The 16,299-nt window shown below is 41.4% G+C and overlaps 1 protein-coding gene across 2 annotated transcripts in view; it reads right to left on the bottom strand.

The window, feature by feature from the left end:
- ZDHHC3 (zinc finger DHHC-type palmitoyltransferase 3) overlaps nucleotides 1–16,299 on the bottom strand; it is a 66,536-nt gene that overhangs the window by 33,254 nt on the left and 16,983 nt on the right. For both annotated transcript variants that reach the window (XM_043966151.1, XM_043966152.1), the window contains exon 2: nucleotides 10,090–10,419. In XM_043966151.1, the coding sequence (XP_043822086.1) occupies nucleotides 10,090–10,395 (306 nt within the window). In that variant the 5' untranslated portion in view covers nucleotides 10,396–10,419. The remainder of the gene's footprint in view (nucleotides 1–10,089; nucleotides 10,420–16,299) is intronic.

Raw genomic sequence — 16,299 nt, 5'->3', positions numbered from 1 at the left:
GGCAAACCACTCCAGTATCTTTGCCAAGAAAATCCCAAATGGGGTCACAAAGAGTTGGATACAGCTGAAACAACTGAAAAAATTATGTCAACACTTCATCAAATGGAATCTCACGACTGTGTCACAGGACAAGAAGTGAGTTGGATAAAGTTATAATCTCTCTCACCACCCTCTTCCCGCCTGTCCCCCAACCCCATGCTCACCCCCACCTAGGTAGTAAAAAATGAACTCTGAAGCACATTCATTCGTGTTCCATTGCTGTCAGCACAATGAAACTTCACCCACAATCCCTCTTGGAACACCAAACGAATATCATCACAAATTATTATGGCTTTGTCTATACATTTGAAAATCCATAAAGAAAGGGGTGAACTTACCACCAATGAAGAGGAAATTAAGACAATTGTTAGGAACTATTTTGCTCAATTATATACCAATAAATTTGACAATCTAAATGAAAGGGATGAATATCAACAAATATATAAATTACTCAGATTAACAGAGTAATTCATAAAATACTTAGGACCAGATACATTCACAAGTGAATTCTACCAAACATTTAAAGAACAATTAATCTCAATACTATATAAACTATATGGAAAAATAAGTGAAAGAATCCTACCAAATTCCTTTTATGAGACAAATAAGGTGCTGATACCCAAACCAGGAAGAGCCAAAACAGAGGAAGAAAGGTATAGACCAATTTTCCCGATGAATATTGATACAAAAATTTAAAATAAAACATTAGGAAAGAGAGCACAGCCATACGCCACAAGGATAACACACTGTGACCAGGTGGGATTTATACCAGGAATGCAAGGCTGGCTCAATGTTGGGAAAACCATTAGCATAACTGATCATATCAATAATAAAACCAGCAGAAATCATATGATTATCTCAATAGCAAAGGCCTTTGACAAAATAAAGCACCCATTTCTAATAAAAACACTAGAGAGCAGGGGCAGCTAGGTGGCGCAGTGAATAGAGCACCAGCCCTGGAGTCAGGAGGACCTGAGTTCAAAATCTGGCCTCAGGCCTGATCGACACTTACTAGCTGTGTGACTTTGGACAAGTCACTTAACCCCAATTGCCTCAACAAAACAAACAAAAAACCAAAACCAGAATCAAAAACCCCACTAGAGAGCATAGGAATAAATGGAGCTTATCTTAAAATGATCAAGAATATTTATCTAAAACCATCAAGGAGCATTATCTGTAATGGGGATAAGCTAGAAGCCTTTCCAATACAATCAGGGGAGAAACAAGGATGCCCCTTATCACCTCTATTACTTAGTATTGAACTAGAAATATTAGCTATAGCAGTAAGAGAAGAAAAAGAAATTAAAGGAATTAGACCAGGCAATGAAGAAACAAAATTATTACCTTTGCAGATGATGTTATACTTAGAAAATCCTAATGAACAAACTGAAAAACTATCTGAAATTATCAACAAGTTTAGCGAAGTTACAGGATACAAAATAAACCCACATAAATTGTCAGCATTTCTATACACTACCCACAAAGTCCAGCAGCAACAGATAGAAAGAAATTCCATAAAATAACTGTAGACAATATAAAATACTTGGGAGTCTACCTGCCAAGACAAACCCAGGAACTATGAACACAACTAAAAACACTCCACACAAATAGTTAGATCTAAACAACTGGAAAAATATTAATTGCTCACGGGTAGGCCATGCCAATATAATAAAAATGACAATCTTATCTAAATGAATCTATTTCTTTAGTGCCATGCCAAAGTATCAAAGAACATTTATAAATCTAGAAAAAATAATAACAAAATTCATCTGGAAGAACAAAACCTCAAGGATATCAAGGGAATCAATGAAAAATAAAAATGTGAAAGAAGGTGGTCTAGCCATACCAGAACTCAAACTGTATTACAAAGTGGTAATTATCAAAATAATCTGGTATTGGCTGAGAAATAAGAGTGGTGGGTCAGTGGAAGAGAATAGGTATGAATTACACTGTAGTAAATGACTAAAGTAATCTAGTATATGATAAACCCAAAGTTCCAAGCTTTTGGAACAAAAACTCATTCTTTGAAAAAAAAAAATGCTGGGAAAACTGGAAAACATTATGGCAGAAACTAGGTATAGACCAACATCTCGCATCTCATCCTAAAATAAAGTCAAAATGGATACATGATTTACACATAAAGGATGATACCATAAGCAAATTAAGAAAGCATGGAATAGTAAATTAAAGCTATTTATAGGCATATGAAAAAATGCTCTAAATCACTATTTATTAGAGAAATGCAAATGTTTTAATTTGTCATAACGAATCTGATAGATGTGAGGTGGTACCTCACATCTATCAGATTCGTTATGACAAAAAAAAAATGATGAATGTTGGAGGAGATGTGGGAAAACTGGAACACTAATACATTGTTGGTAGAGTTGTGAACTGATCCAACCATTCTGGAGGGCAATTTGAAACTATGCTGAAAGGGCTACAAAAATATACATACCATACCACTGCTAGGTTTCTATCCCAAAGACATCCCAAAAAAGAGAAAAAGACCTATTTGTAGAAAAATATTTATAGCCGCTCTTTTTGTGGCAGCTAAGAATTAGAAATCAAAACAATGTCCATCAGTTGGGGAATGGCTGAACAAGCTGTGGTACATGATTGTAATGGAATATTATTGTGCTATAAGAAATGACAAGCAGGATGATTTCAGAAAGGCCTGGAAAGACTTATATGAACCGATGTATAGTGAAGTGAGCAGAACCATTTTGTGATGATCAGTTGTGAAAGATTTAGCTCTTCTCAGCAAGACAAGGCAATTCCAAAAGATGGAAAATGTTCTTCATATCCAGAAAAAGAACTTTGGAATCTGAATGCAGATCGAAGTACACTATTTTCAGTTTATTTGTTGTTGTTATTTTCTTCTTTCTTGTGCTTTTCCCCCTTTTGTTCTGATTCTTTTAGAACATGACTAATATGAAAATATGTATAACATGATTGTTCATATATAACCTATATCTGATTGCTTGCCATATTGGGGGGGGGAGGGAAGGGAGGGAGAAAAATCTGGAACTCAAAATCTTAACAAAAATCAATGTTGAGGGGGCAGCTAGGTGGCGAAGTGGATAGAGCACTGGCCCTGGATTCAGGAGGACCTGAGTTCAAATCCGGCCTCAGATACTTGACACTTACTAGTAGTGTGACCCTGGGCAAGTCACTTAACCCTCATTGCCGTGCCAAAAAAAAAAAAAAAGAAAAAAGAAAAGAAAAGGGAAAAAAAGCAGCAGCAGAGCTGGGATTTCAATCCAGGCCTTTGGATTCTACATGTAATACACAACACTACTTCATCTATCCTTATGTTTATCAGCTAGGTACCATAAGTGTATAGAATGCTGGGCCTGGAGCCATGAATTCCTCAGTTCAAATTTGGCCTCAGTAACTTACTAGCTGTGTGTCTGTGGGCAAGTCACTTAACCTTGTCTGACTGTTTCCTCAACTGTAAAGTAGGGATAGTAACAGTACCTGCCTGGAAGGGTTGCTGTGACAATCAAATGAGGTAATACTGGTAAAGGGTTTAGCACAGTGCCTGGCATATAGCAGGCTCTCTATCAATGCTTGTTTCTTTCTCTTTGTGGTTCTGCATATCAAGAAATCCTTATTATCTTATCTACCTCAGTACTCCTTAGACTGATTTCATGTAATGTGCACTAGAAGGTGCATTTACTTTCTAATAGAAGGAAAATCTATTCTTAAACCAAGAATTTATTTAGGATCCTGGAATTAGGAAGTGGCTTAATAAAACCAGAAAGGGATGTTTAACTTAATCTGGGGGACTGGGCAAAATGTTGAGAAAACTACTGTCATAATAAAAGGTAACAGTGAAGTGAGCAGAACCAGGAGAACATCATACACAGTAATAGCAAGACGGTAGGGTGAAGGACTGTGAATAACTTAGCTATTCTCAGACATACAATGATCCAAGACATTTCCAAGGACTCATGATGCTATCCTATCCACTTCCAGAGAAAAAACTGATACTGACTGAATAGAATGAAGCATTCTTTCTTTCGTTGAGACTTCTTGTTCAAAATGACTAATATGGAAATGTTTTACATGATTGCACATGTATAACTCTGACTGCTTAATGTCTTAGGGAGAGGGGAGGGAAGAAGGGAGGAATAGAATATAAAACTCAAAACTTAAAAAAATGTTTTTAAATTGTTTTAATGTGTAATTGTATGTGTAATACACATATGTGTGTATTTTTTTCATAAAAGTATTTTATTCTTTTCCAGTTACATGTAGAGACAGTTTTCAATATTTGTTTTTATGAGATTTCTAGTTTCAAATTTTTCTCCCTCCCTCCCTAAGACAGCAAGCAATCTGATATAGGTTATATATGTGTGTGTATTTTTACATGTGTATTTGTATCTATCTATCTATCTATCTATCTATCTATCTATCTATCTATCTATCTATCTATCTATCTATCTATCTATCTATCTATTGGTGGGGCGATGAGGGTGAAGTGACTTGCCTAGAGTCACACAGCTAGTAAGCGTCAAGTGTCTGGGGTCGGATTTGAACTCAGGTCCTCCTGAATCCAGGGCTGGTACTTGATCCACTGGGCCACCTAGCTGCCCCTACATATATATTTTAAAATAATAAAAAGGTGACAGTGTCTTCAATCATCATGTGATCCTTACATCAATCCAGTGAAATAGGTAGTCTACTCTGTAATGTTTTGGAAAGTTCCTCAGAAACCCTAGGAATCAATGTCAAAAGTACCAAGCAGTTTCAAAGTTAACTCTTCAGTGTTTATTAGTTTATTTCCCCAAATGGAAAATGATATAAGGACTATATCTTACATTTCTTTCATATCCTTCAGAGTTCCTACTAGCACTGGGTACACAGCAAGCCTTTTGAAAATAACTTCTCAATCAATCAATCAATCAATCACAGTTACCACCCTATTCCTTAGCTCAACCTAAATAGAACAGATTTACCCTTTAGTAAATGGTACTGGCTGAGAGAATGACAGAAGGATTGAATAGTACAACAAAACTAACGGGTATTTTCAGGATGAGTAAAACTGACATTGAAAAAACCTATTTCATATTTTCTGTAGCTTGGAAAAATCACTACACTTTCCTTCCTTAAAAAAGGGTCATCTAAAATTCCTCCCAACACACAATGCAATGTAGCGAATCAGAGAGAACAGCACCATGCTGGCATGCAACATCTTAGACACTGGGAGAGATGACACTTCATGCCAGAAAAGTTAACATTATAATTGAGCCACAGCAAAGATAACTTTTCCTAGGTACATAAACCAAGTTTGCCATCTGAGCCATTTAGGAAGCAGTGCATTTACAAACAGAGCAAGGTTGGTACATAACATCTAATGTATTTTCTACAGGGTATAGGGAGAGCCAAAATGTGTTTGCATATGGTCATTAATAGCTTTAGTTTCCTTTTCTTTTTTAAAATTAAAACCACCTCTCAGAGGTGACAATGAAGCCAGGAAAGGTCTGTGTCAAAGAACTTGCATTCTGTTTCCATACAAGATAACGAACAGAGACAACTACTACTATTCAAGGATTTAATGCTAGGGTGGGAAGAAATAACACAGCCATTCCCACACCCGGGTAAATTTAGCTAAATCATCGTTGTAAGAGCCTTTGTTTTCCCTGTGGCTTGATGTAGAGATAGTCGCCAAGCAACACCAACAGGCTCTTCTAGCTTTTCAGGAAAAGGCAGAGACTGAATAGTGTGGCAATCCTTTCTCCCAGAGGCCCAGGGAACCAGACATGTTTCAGTTTTCAAGCTGGTGGGCCAAACTGGATCCTACCTATACTCTTTCTTAAACCCTCATAGTGATTTTGCCTTCCTCAGCTCAAGGAAAATGTCTGCTTGCCACTATCATGAAGAATATTCTGCACAAGTTCCAAAGCGCAAAGGGATTCCCTGAGAATGGTGAGATTCTCCTGCTGGCAGATGGCACCATATTGATTGCATGAAGCCCTAGAACATGGACCAACAAATTCCAGCCTGTAGGCTGCTGCTGTTGTTTGGTTTTTTGTCGCTGTTGTTTTTAACAGCCCTGGGCCAAGAATGGTTTTTACATTTGTACATAGTTTTATTTAAAGGTGGAAACACCATTCTTAGCTCAAAGCCACACAACAAGTGAGGCAGACGGTGGTTTCTTTGCTGACCCTAGCCCTAGAATACTATAGGGTCTCCTCAAGGAATTTTGCAGGAACTCAAGAGAGACTGGACTAAAAATCCATACAGAAAATACTACATGGATACACAAACCCACTACACAGATTTTGTGTGACTTGCAGTTGGACAGCCAGTCCACTGAGTGAGTATATCAGTATACACATGTGGGTCAGGCATATGGACAATAGTTGGGTCTAGAACTGGTAAGGAAAGTAGGCTGCATGGCATTTACGAAATTGCTCAGCGTTTCTCCTGATCCTACCCTACTTCCTAAGACAAAAAACCTCATTGTTTTAAATCCCAATGATTTTAAATCTTGGTGATACAGTGTGGCTTTAAAGCTTGGAAAACCACATCACCTAAAGAGTCAAAGTTGTGTGACTTTTTCTAATAATGACCTATGTGCAAGAATTAATGAAAGAGGCATTACTACTGAAATAAATGCACGATCAGAGAAAAGATATGGGCCAGTCATGGATGCAGAGAAACATGGATGGAGTGCTACACTAGTATACATACAATATAACATCTAGAAAAGACTCAGAAGGCTCCTGGCACCTTGGGTAGTTTTCTCTGTAAATCTATAAGAGGACATTGACAAAAACTGCAAAGGATGAAGTGCGAGTTGGAATTTATATCAATGGAGAGAACACCTACATAACAGCGATCTCAAATTGAAGCCTAATGTGAGGCAAAACTTCTTAACAATCACTCCAAAGTGGAAAGGGTTGCCTAAGGAGGTGGTGGGTTCTCCTTTGCTAGAGATCTCACAAAGGCTGGATATGTTGGAAAGGAGATTCGGTTTTTAGACTCAGGCTGACCTCTGCGATTCCCTAGTTCCTAAAGTATTTATTTTCTAAATCACTCCTTCAGCAACCAATTGACAAATACTTCTTAAGTACCTACAATGGTGGCAGGTGGTAGGAGTTGGCTAATCATGGGGGGGGGCCAAAGGTGGCAGCTGTGTCTCATCCTCATCAGAAGAGGGCACTGGGTCAAGCTTGGTCCTCCCCACCTGGCACTGATTAGACATTTTCTATTCTCTCAGCATGGAGTTTGGGCTTTCATAAATATTCACTGCATGTAATCAGTTCTCATTCTGTGTTCATACTCCATCCCCCTACTGGACTATAGGCTGCTTTCGATCAAGAACTACTTTTTATAAATCTCTCTTTATGCTCCGCCTCTTCCAAACCCCTAAAATACCTAATTAGAACAGAGCCGGGGGCTGGACCAGTGATTTCACTGACAGATACAGACTGTCAATACATACTGACACCTTCTCTGCAGCTCCCAGTCTTGGAGAACTGCCTAGCAGCCCAGGATCCAAAGGCCAAATCACTGTACATATCTGCACTGTTCGAGGGCAGCACAGAAGCAGTTGGGAGGTGATGACCCTTGGGCCGGAGCACCTGCCCAGGGACACGTAGCCAGTGTGTGTCGAGGTAGGATTTGAGACCAGCTCTCTCTCTAGTACATTGTGCTGCCTCCCAGAAGAAGTGCCTCCAGAATGGCTATCCTCCAAGGCTCTGTCCTTGGCCACCTTCTCTTCTTTCTCTCTACCTTTTTTCTCCCATAAGTTCAGATGATTCCCAAGCTCTATGTTCAGCCCAATTTCTTCCCTTTGCCTCAATTCCAAATCTCTTCCTATTGGACACCCACAGCCAGACACCCTATCAGCACCTCCAAGTCAGTATGTCTAAAACTGAGCTCATCACTTTCTTTAAACCTGTCCCTCTCCCGGACTCCTATTTCCATTGATGCCATTGGCAACCTTGCAGCCAACAGAGCTCTGAATTGTGTCTTCTCTGACTTTTATACCCTCACCTTCCACATCTTGTCATCTGTCAAGTCTTATCAATTCTACTTTAATCAATCACCGAACATTTAATAATAAGCACCCATATGCCAAGCACCGAGGATACAAAAGCACAAGTGAAAGCCTCTTTCACTTACATACATTCTTTTGGGAGGAAACAACATGTACATATATTGTTATACACAATTTGGGGGGATCAGGAAAGGCACTACCTACCCTGCCCCAAGCTTTCCCATGAGGCCACATGTGCCTCCTAGCACAGCGCCAACTCTGTGTCGTTTGAAGTTATATGGGGGTGCCTATCTCTGTCCCAAGTTTTAGGGAACTTAGCTGGGGTTTCTAACATATTGCTACTTACAAATTAGAGGCTTTAGCATCAATTTGGGGCATTAAGCATTTATTAAAGCATATTAAATATTAGTAAAGAGAGAGCACATGGCTCAGATAGTTCAGAAAGGAGAGTGAGGCTCTGTGGCCGCTCCTTCCAAGTCCCAGGCCAAGAGAGAGTAAGCTCCCCGCGGTCTGGAGGAGAGGCGGCCCCTTGGCTAGCATCATTCAAATCCATTGGTTTACTGGACCTGAGGGTGGCCCATGAGCAGTATGTGCTGGGGTCAGAGTTCAGAGGACAGACCCTCGGTGGAGAAAGGCTTTCAGGTAGGTGTGGTTTTAATCTCTTGTCTGTATGCAGTCTTAGGTCCAACTTGACTCTGGGCTGGCCTTAAGAAAGGTCAGGCAAGGCTCTCTGGGTCCCCCCCAGAACTCCATTATTTTCTCATAGTTCCATTCTGAGGCCTCCTCACTTCCCGTTCACATTACTGACAGGCCAGACTGCCACCATCCCACACTTCCCATAGCTGCCCAGACAGTACTGCTGGGATGCCCAGGGGGACCCAGGTCATTCCTTTGCTCAAAACCCTTTTTTTTTGCCGCTCACCAGACAATAGGAGAAAGCCCAAACTCTCTGGCCTCAAGTGAAGATCTTCTGTCATCTGGCGCTGGCCGTCTTTCCAGCCTTATCTGATGTTATTCCCCATCACACACTTTGTTGTGGCCCAACTGGACTTGCAGTTTCCCCCCAAACTTATCCTCTTCAGTTCCAGTATATTCCAAAGTCATGTCCCATAAACAGATGCCTTCATTCCTCACCTTTGACTACTGAGATTCTCCTCCTTCAAAGACTTCTCTCAGTCCTTTTTTCAAGGATGTCTTCCCTGAGCCAGGCCTTCCCTCAAAGAAATCCCCAGCAAACTCTTTTGGTCCAGCACATTCTAGCAGCAAGTCAGCATTTATGTGGCCCTTTATGGTTTGCAAGACGTTTTATATACAGTGGCTCATGGGATCTTCACCATTACCTTGTACATCAGGTGCTATTAGTATCACCCCCATTTTACAGAAGAAACTGCAAACATAGAGACAGGGTAAGGGACTTGCTCATGGTCACATAGCTAAGTAAGTTTGAGTCAAGACCTGAACTCAAGTCTCCCTGATGCCATATCCAACACTTTGCCTATCCCAGCAGTTAGCTGCCTATTCTACTTAGCCCTATCTGCCCTTAGTCGATCAGAAGTTCCCTGAAAGCAAGAACTCTATCAGTTTAAAATTTTTGTATTCCCTGTCTAGGATGGTGCCTTACTAACGTTTTTGACTGACTGGAACATCACTGAATCATCGAAATATTACAAAAAACGAGCACACAGACAAATTACCCAAGTCACTTTAGAAATTCTGTCCTTTTTTTAAGTCAAGGAAGACTTTACTGACAAGTTTTACTTCCTGTCCTCCTTGTTATCAAGATTTAAATTCAAAATAGCCAAGTGAAATCATGTGATCACAGAGTTAGAGCTAGAAGACCTTGAAGACCATCTTTAATTCAACACTTGCATTTTATTAGGAAATCAGGCCTAGGAGTCACTGACTTTCTAAGAACCAAACTATGTTTGTTACCTGTGCTGCTAAGGGTCAAGAATACACCCCATGAAGGGGCCTGTAGGCTTTGAAGGCCAGAGACAGAAAGACTTCCCTCTTAGAAACAAGACCCAGACAGTACTTACTGGGTCTGTCAGCATAGCCCGGAAGTGAGAAGCCAGAGCCAGGAAAGCGAGACTGTTGAAGACCACTCCATTGATTGCACTATAAATATAGTTTCTTGATGGAATCAGCATGACAAAGAGGACCACGAAATCTGCATAGACGACCAGGAGCCAGGTGATGACGGCACATGCAATGCCACAGCCATCTCGGATAAACCACATGGTTCCCAGAGAACCCGGGCGAGGAGGAGGGATGCACTTCTCTGGGTGGAGGTATTCAGGTTTCCTCTCAATATCTCGGAAGCGGTGGACTGGAGAAAACATCATAGGCTTTTATGTCCATACTTGCATCTGAAAGAGAAGACACAGAACGTCCACCTAAGCTCCAGGCCTGGACACCTGAGTGCCTGGTGGCCATTCCCAACCGGCCGGCCCGGAGGAACTTCCCATCCCATACTTCCAAAAGGGGGCTCCCTGGCTTTCCTCCCAAAGCCACCCTTCTGAACGTTCTTATTTCTGTCAGGGCCTCTACCGCCCTTCCAGTCATCCCTCCTCAGCTTTCCTTTCTCTCACCACCCCCACATAGAAGCAGTTGCCAGGCACCTCACAATATATGTCCTGCATCCATCCTTTTCTTTCCACTCACTTCCTACTCCTTATTGCGCTCCCTCAAATCCCTCCCCCCTTTCTGATAGCACAAGTCTGATAACTACCTTGCTCTCCTGATCAAGAAGCTGCAGTAGCTCCCTATTACCTCTAGGATCAAACACAAACTCCTTGGTTTAGCACTGTTAGCATTTGAAGCCCTTCACAACTTGGCTCCAACCTAATATACCAACTTTATGTTGCTTTAACCCTCTTCATGCACACACTTCAGTGTTGCTGCTATCGCTCACCCAGGACACTCCATCTCATGCTTCTGTTTCTGAACAGCCTGGTCGGTCCCCTGGGCCTGACATTTGTTTCCTCTTCATCTCTGCCTCTCAGAAGCGCTAGCTTCTTTTAAAGCTCCATCTAAGAGCCACCTCCTGCACGAGGCTGTTCTTCATTCCCTATCACCCCCTGTTACTGGTGCCTCTGCCTGAAATTGGCACATGCTATTTCCCACAACAGACCCCATCTCTTTTTGGCAAGAACAATTTCATTTCCTCTCACCTAGCAGAGTGCCGTTCATACAGCAGGCACTTAATAATCACTTATTGATGAGCCAAGCCATTTTATAAAGGAAATGAGGAAATATCACCTTTTCAAACACCACACAGGGGGGTCCATTTCTTACCACGAAGGAAAAAAAAGCCCAAATGCCTTTCCTATTAAGGTAGTTATAATATCTCCATTCTACTCTTTAAAAGGCATTAGAGGGGCAGCTAGGTGGCACAGTGGATAGAACACTGGCCCTGGAGTCAGGAGGACCTGAGTTCAAATCCGGCCTCAGACACATAACACTTAACTAGCTGTGTGACCCTGGGCAAGTCACTTAACCCCAATTGCCTCACTTAAAAAAAAAAGGCATGAGAACGTGTCACTTTTATAACTTGATTTTTATTAGCTATCTACTCTACAAAAGATGACTGCCATTCAAAACTGGATGAGGGCAAACTCTCATCCCTATAGGGACAGTTTTATCACACATGAACACAGCTTTGACAAGCCACGGGCAAATGAGTAACAAACACCAAACAAAAAAGTTACATATTTTGCTGTTGTGTGTATTGTTTTCTTCTTGACACCATTAAGAGAGAAAGAGGTTCACAAGGCTTGGAAGGAAAGACAGGAATGTTCATCCAAAATGACCCTGTTACTTATTTTGTTTCCATATAATACAGTTTTACGTCCGTACACTGTAAGTCTCTGGAGGGCACAGACTGTTCCCTTCCGGTCTTGGTGTCTCAAACCCAAGAAACAGGCACTTAATAAATGCTTGTTGACTGTGATTACCCAGCAGCACAGTTCATTTCAGGAGTGACCTAAATTGTAAATACCATAGAGGAAAAGTGACCACTTTTGAATGAGCCTTGTGATTCAGGCCTCTAAATGGGCCCACATGGTAGCACTCCTGAGGGTGAGAGTCCTTCTGTGAGTCTAATAAAGCGCATGTTTAGGGAGCTCTTTATGGTTACATTATCTTATTTGATTCAAACAAAGTGCCCTGAGCATAAGAGCATTTAATGTCTGTTGAACTTAATTGGGCAATCTTGTGAGGTAGGTGGTGCCAGCACCTTGCATCCCACCTGATGGTGAGGAAATGAGCTCACAGACAATAAGGTGACACAGCTAGCTAGCAGCAGAGCCGCAGCTCCAAGTCAGGCCTTTGGATGCCAGGTCAAGTGCTCTCCTCACCATACCATGATGCCTCTATCTTTCTCAGATGTATCTGGTCTTAGAAGGATAAAGTCTATCCAAAATATGAGCTGAAATAAAAAAATACAGACTATCCCTCAGTTAGAAAAAAAAGATGTAAAGTGAGTCACATGCTGCATCACTAGTCAGATTTCTTGGGTGGAAAGCTTGTGCATCCCAACTTTAATGTCAGTTGTGCGTGTTCACCACGGCATATGCCAGGGACATCATGATCATCTGACGACTGAAGTCATAACATGCTGGGCTGAAGACAAATCACTCTGAAACAGCAAGGCCAGTTTATGTTTTCCTACAGAGCTTTTGTTCTAAGGAAGTTTTAGAGTTATAATGTGAAAAACTGTCAAGTTCAAAGGTTAGATGACTCAAAATCAAAGCATTCCCTGGTGATCCTGTTTGCCTCAGTTTCCTCATCTGTAGAATGAGCTGGAGAAGGAAATGGCAGATAACTCCAATATCTTTGCCAAAATCCCAAATGGCATCATGAAGAGTCAGACACAACTGAAACAACTGACCCCCCCCCCCAAAAGTAAACTGTTTGCATACTCAGTAGCATAGTTAAATTTCAGTCACAACCTAAATTGTAAACACAGAGGAAAAGGAGCCACTTAGAGCTAGGCAAAGTTCTTCAATAAGCCTTATAATTCAGGCCTATAAATAGGCTCACATAGAAGCACTTCCAAGGATGAGACTCTATGGAAATATGAGGGGAAAACCCCCCAAAACATTGGAAAACCCAACCTAGAAGAAAGAAAAGAGAAAGACCAAAGTTGTGTAGACCAACTGTAAGGTTTTTTTTCCCCCAACATTTGTTTTTATAAGATTTCTAGTTTCAAATTTTTCTCCCTCCCTCCCTCCTCCCCAAGATAGCAAGCAATCTGATATAGGTTATACACACACACACACACACACACACACAATCACATTAAATGTATTTCTGCATTAGTCATGCTGTGAAAGAGAGCAAAAAGGAAACACCTCAAAAAAGAAAACAAAAAAAGTAGAAATAGTCTGGTTCAACCTGCTTCTAGATTCCACAGTTCCTTTTTTCTGGATTTGGAGAGCATTTTTCCATCATGAGTCCTTTGGAACTTTCTTGGACCATTGTATTGCTGAAAAGAGTCAATTCTATCACAGTTGATCAACATACAATGTTGTTGATACTGTGTACAATGCTCTCCTGGTTCTGCTCATCTCACTCAGCAAGAGTTCATGTAAGTCCTTCCAGGTTTCTCTGAAATCTGCCTGCTCATCTTTTCTTCACATTGATTTTTTAAAAACTTTGTGTTCTAAATTTTCTTCCTCCCTCCCTCCTCAACCCTCGTATGGAATCAAGCAATTCAATCTAAGTCATACATGTGCAGTTATGCCAAGCACCTTCACATTAGTCAAGTTGTGAAAGAAAATAGTTCTTCTTTCTTTTTTTTTGGGTGAGGCAATTGGGGTTAAGTGACTTGCCCAGGGTCACACAGCTAGTAAGTGTTAAGTGTCTGAGGTTGGATTTGAACTTAGGTCCTCCTGAATCCAGGGCCGGTGTTCTATCCACTGCACCACCTAGCTGCCCCTAGTTCCTCTTCCTAAAGTTATTCTAACAAATAAAATTACACTTCAATCTGTATTCAAATACCATCAGTTCTTCCTCTGTTGATGATTTGCATTTTTCATCTGTCCTTCTGACGGCATCCTGCTCATCATTTCTTTCAGTTACTACCGCTAACTGTATTACCCTCCATCCTATTCCCTCCCCTTGATATTTATTCTATTTTCTATCTTCTTTCACCCTAACCCTCCTCAAAAGTGTTTTGCTTTTTACTGCCCTCTGCCCCAACCTGCCTTCCCTTCCTTCACCTCCCCCCCCTTCCCCTTCCCCTCAGGGCAAAATATATTACTATACCCACTTGAGTGTTTATGTTATTCCCTCTTTGAGCTAATTCTGATGAAAGTAAGGCTCACTCACTCCCCCGCTCCTTCCCCATTTTCCCCTCCACTCCATAAGCTTTTTCTTGTTTCTTTCATGTGAGCTACTTTACACCCTTCCACCTCTCTTTCCTTTTCTTCCAGTGCATTCCTCTTCCCCTTAACTTTATTTTAAAGATGTCATCACAGGTCAGCTAGGTGACACAGTGGAGAAAGCACCAGCCCTGGACCCAGGAGGCCCAGAGCCCAAATCTAGCCACAGACATAAGCCACCCCACCCTGCCTGCCTCGCAAAAAACCAAGGACAAATGCTTTACAGATATCATCTCTTCATATTCAATTCACACCTGTGCCCCCTAAGTATATTCCTTTCAGCTGCCCTAATACTGAGAAAGCTCTTATGAGTTAGAAGTATTATCTTCTCACATAAGAATGTAAACAGTCCCTCAGGATTTTTTTTTCCTGTTTGTTTACCTTTTTATGTTTCTCTAGCGTCTTGTATCTGAAAGTAAAATTTTCTATTCAGTTCAGGTCTTTTCATCACAAATGCCTGAAAGTCCTCTTTTTCACTGGAGTCCCGTTTTTCCCCCTGAAAGATTATACACAGCTTTGCTGGGTATGTGATTTTAGGCTGTAGTCCCAGTTCCTTTGCCCTCTGGAATATCATATTCCATGCCCTCCAGTCCTTTAATGTAGAAGCTGCTAGATCTTGGGTTATCCTCACTGTGGCTCCACAGTATTTGAATTCCTTTTCTCTAGCTGCTTGAAATATTTTCTCCTTGACCTGGGAGCTCTGGAATTTGGCTATAATATTCCTGGAAGTTTTCCTTTTGGGATTTCTTTGTGGAGGTGATGGGTGGATTTTTTCAATTTCTATTTTACCTTCTGCTTCTAGAATATCAGGGCAATCTTCCCTGAGAATTTCTTGGAAGATGATGTATAAACTCTTTCCTTGATCATGGTTTTCAGGTAGTCCAATGATTTTCAAATGATCTCTCCTGGGTCTATTTTCCAGGTCGGCTGTTTTTCTAAGGAAATATTTCATATTGCCCTCTATCTTTTTATTCAACTAGATTTGCTTTACTGTGTCTTGGTTTCTCATAAAGTCACTAGCTTCCATTTGTTTAATCCTAATTCTTGGGCAATTACTATCTTCAGAGAGTTTTTGTATCTCCTTTTCCATTTGGCTTTTCAAGCTGTTAACTTTTTTCTCATGACTTTCCTGCATCACTCATTTCTCTTTCCATTCTTTCCTCCATCTCTCTAAATCTTCCTTCTATCTCTCCTACTTTCTCTTCAAAGTCCCTTTTGAGCGCTTCCACGGCCTGAGACCAATTCATATTTTTCTTGGAAGCTTTGGATGGTGGAGCTTTGACTTTGTTATTATCTTCTTCTGAGGGTGTATTCTGGTCTACCCCTCCCCCAAAGAAGCTGTCTATTATCTGCTGTTTTCTTTACCTACTCATCTCAACCCAGAAGCAGATGTCTGATTGAAATCTGATTCTCTATGGTTGGAAGATTGGTGTGCCTGTGCCCCTCCCCCATTGGGCCTCTACCACTTGAGTAAGCCCACTGGTTCAGAACCAGGGTGCTTTGCCCCAACTCTGGCAAGGACTGCAGCCCCTTCACCCAGGCCAACCACCAAGCCCCCTCACTGGTCCCTGAGCCGAGCCTCAGAAGAAGCCGCTGGCACCGAAAACTGAGGCGCCGGGGGCACAGTCTGTTCCTGGCTGGGTCCAGGCCATGTGCTGAGCTCTTCCTTAGCCTGATCAGCAGGTGATCCCAATTACCATATTGGGCTGGAAAAGTCTCACTCTGTTCTTATGTGAGTTAGGCTGCTCTGGGCTTGGAGTGAGTGGATGGGTTTATCGGGAGCTTGTGAGAGTCACAGCCTCTCCTCCGCCATCTTAGCTCCGCCCCCACCAAACTATAAGTTTTACTTGGGTGTTGTAAACT

Source organism: Dromiciops gliroides, chromosome 5 (assembly GCF_019393635.1).
Source record: "Dromiciops gliroides isolate mDroGli1 chromosome 5, mDroGli1.pri, whole genome shotgun sequence".
Taxonomy (NCBI): domain Eukaryota; kingdom Metazoa; phylum Chordata; class Mammalia; order Microbiotheria; family Microbiotheriidae; genus Dromiciops; species Dromiciops gliroides.
Note: the sequence above shows the minus strand (reverse complement) of the source record. Positions and strands in the feature narration are given on the sequence as shown.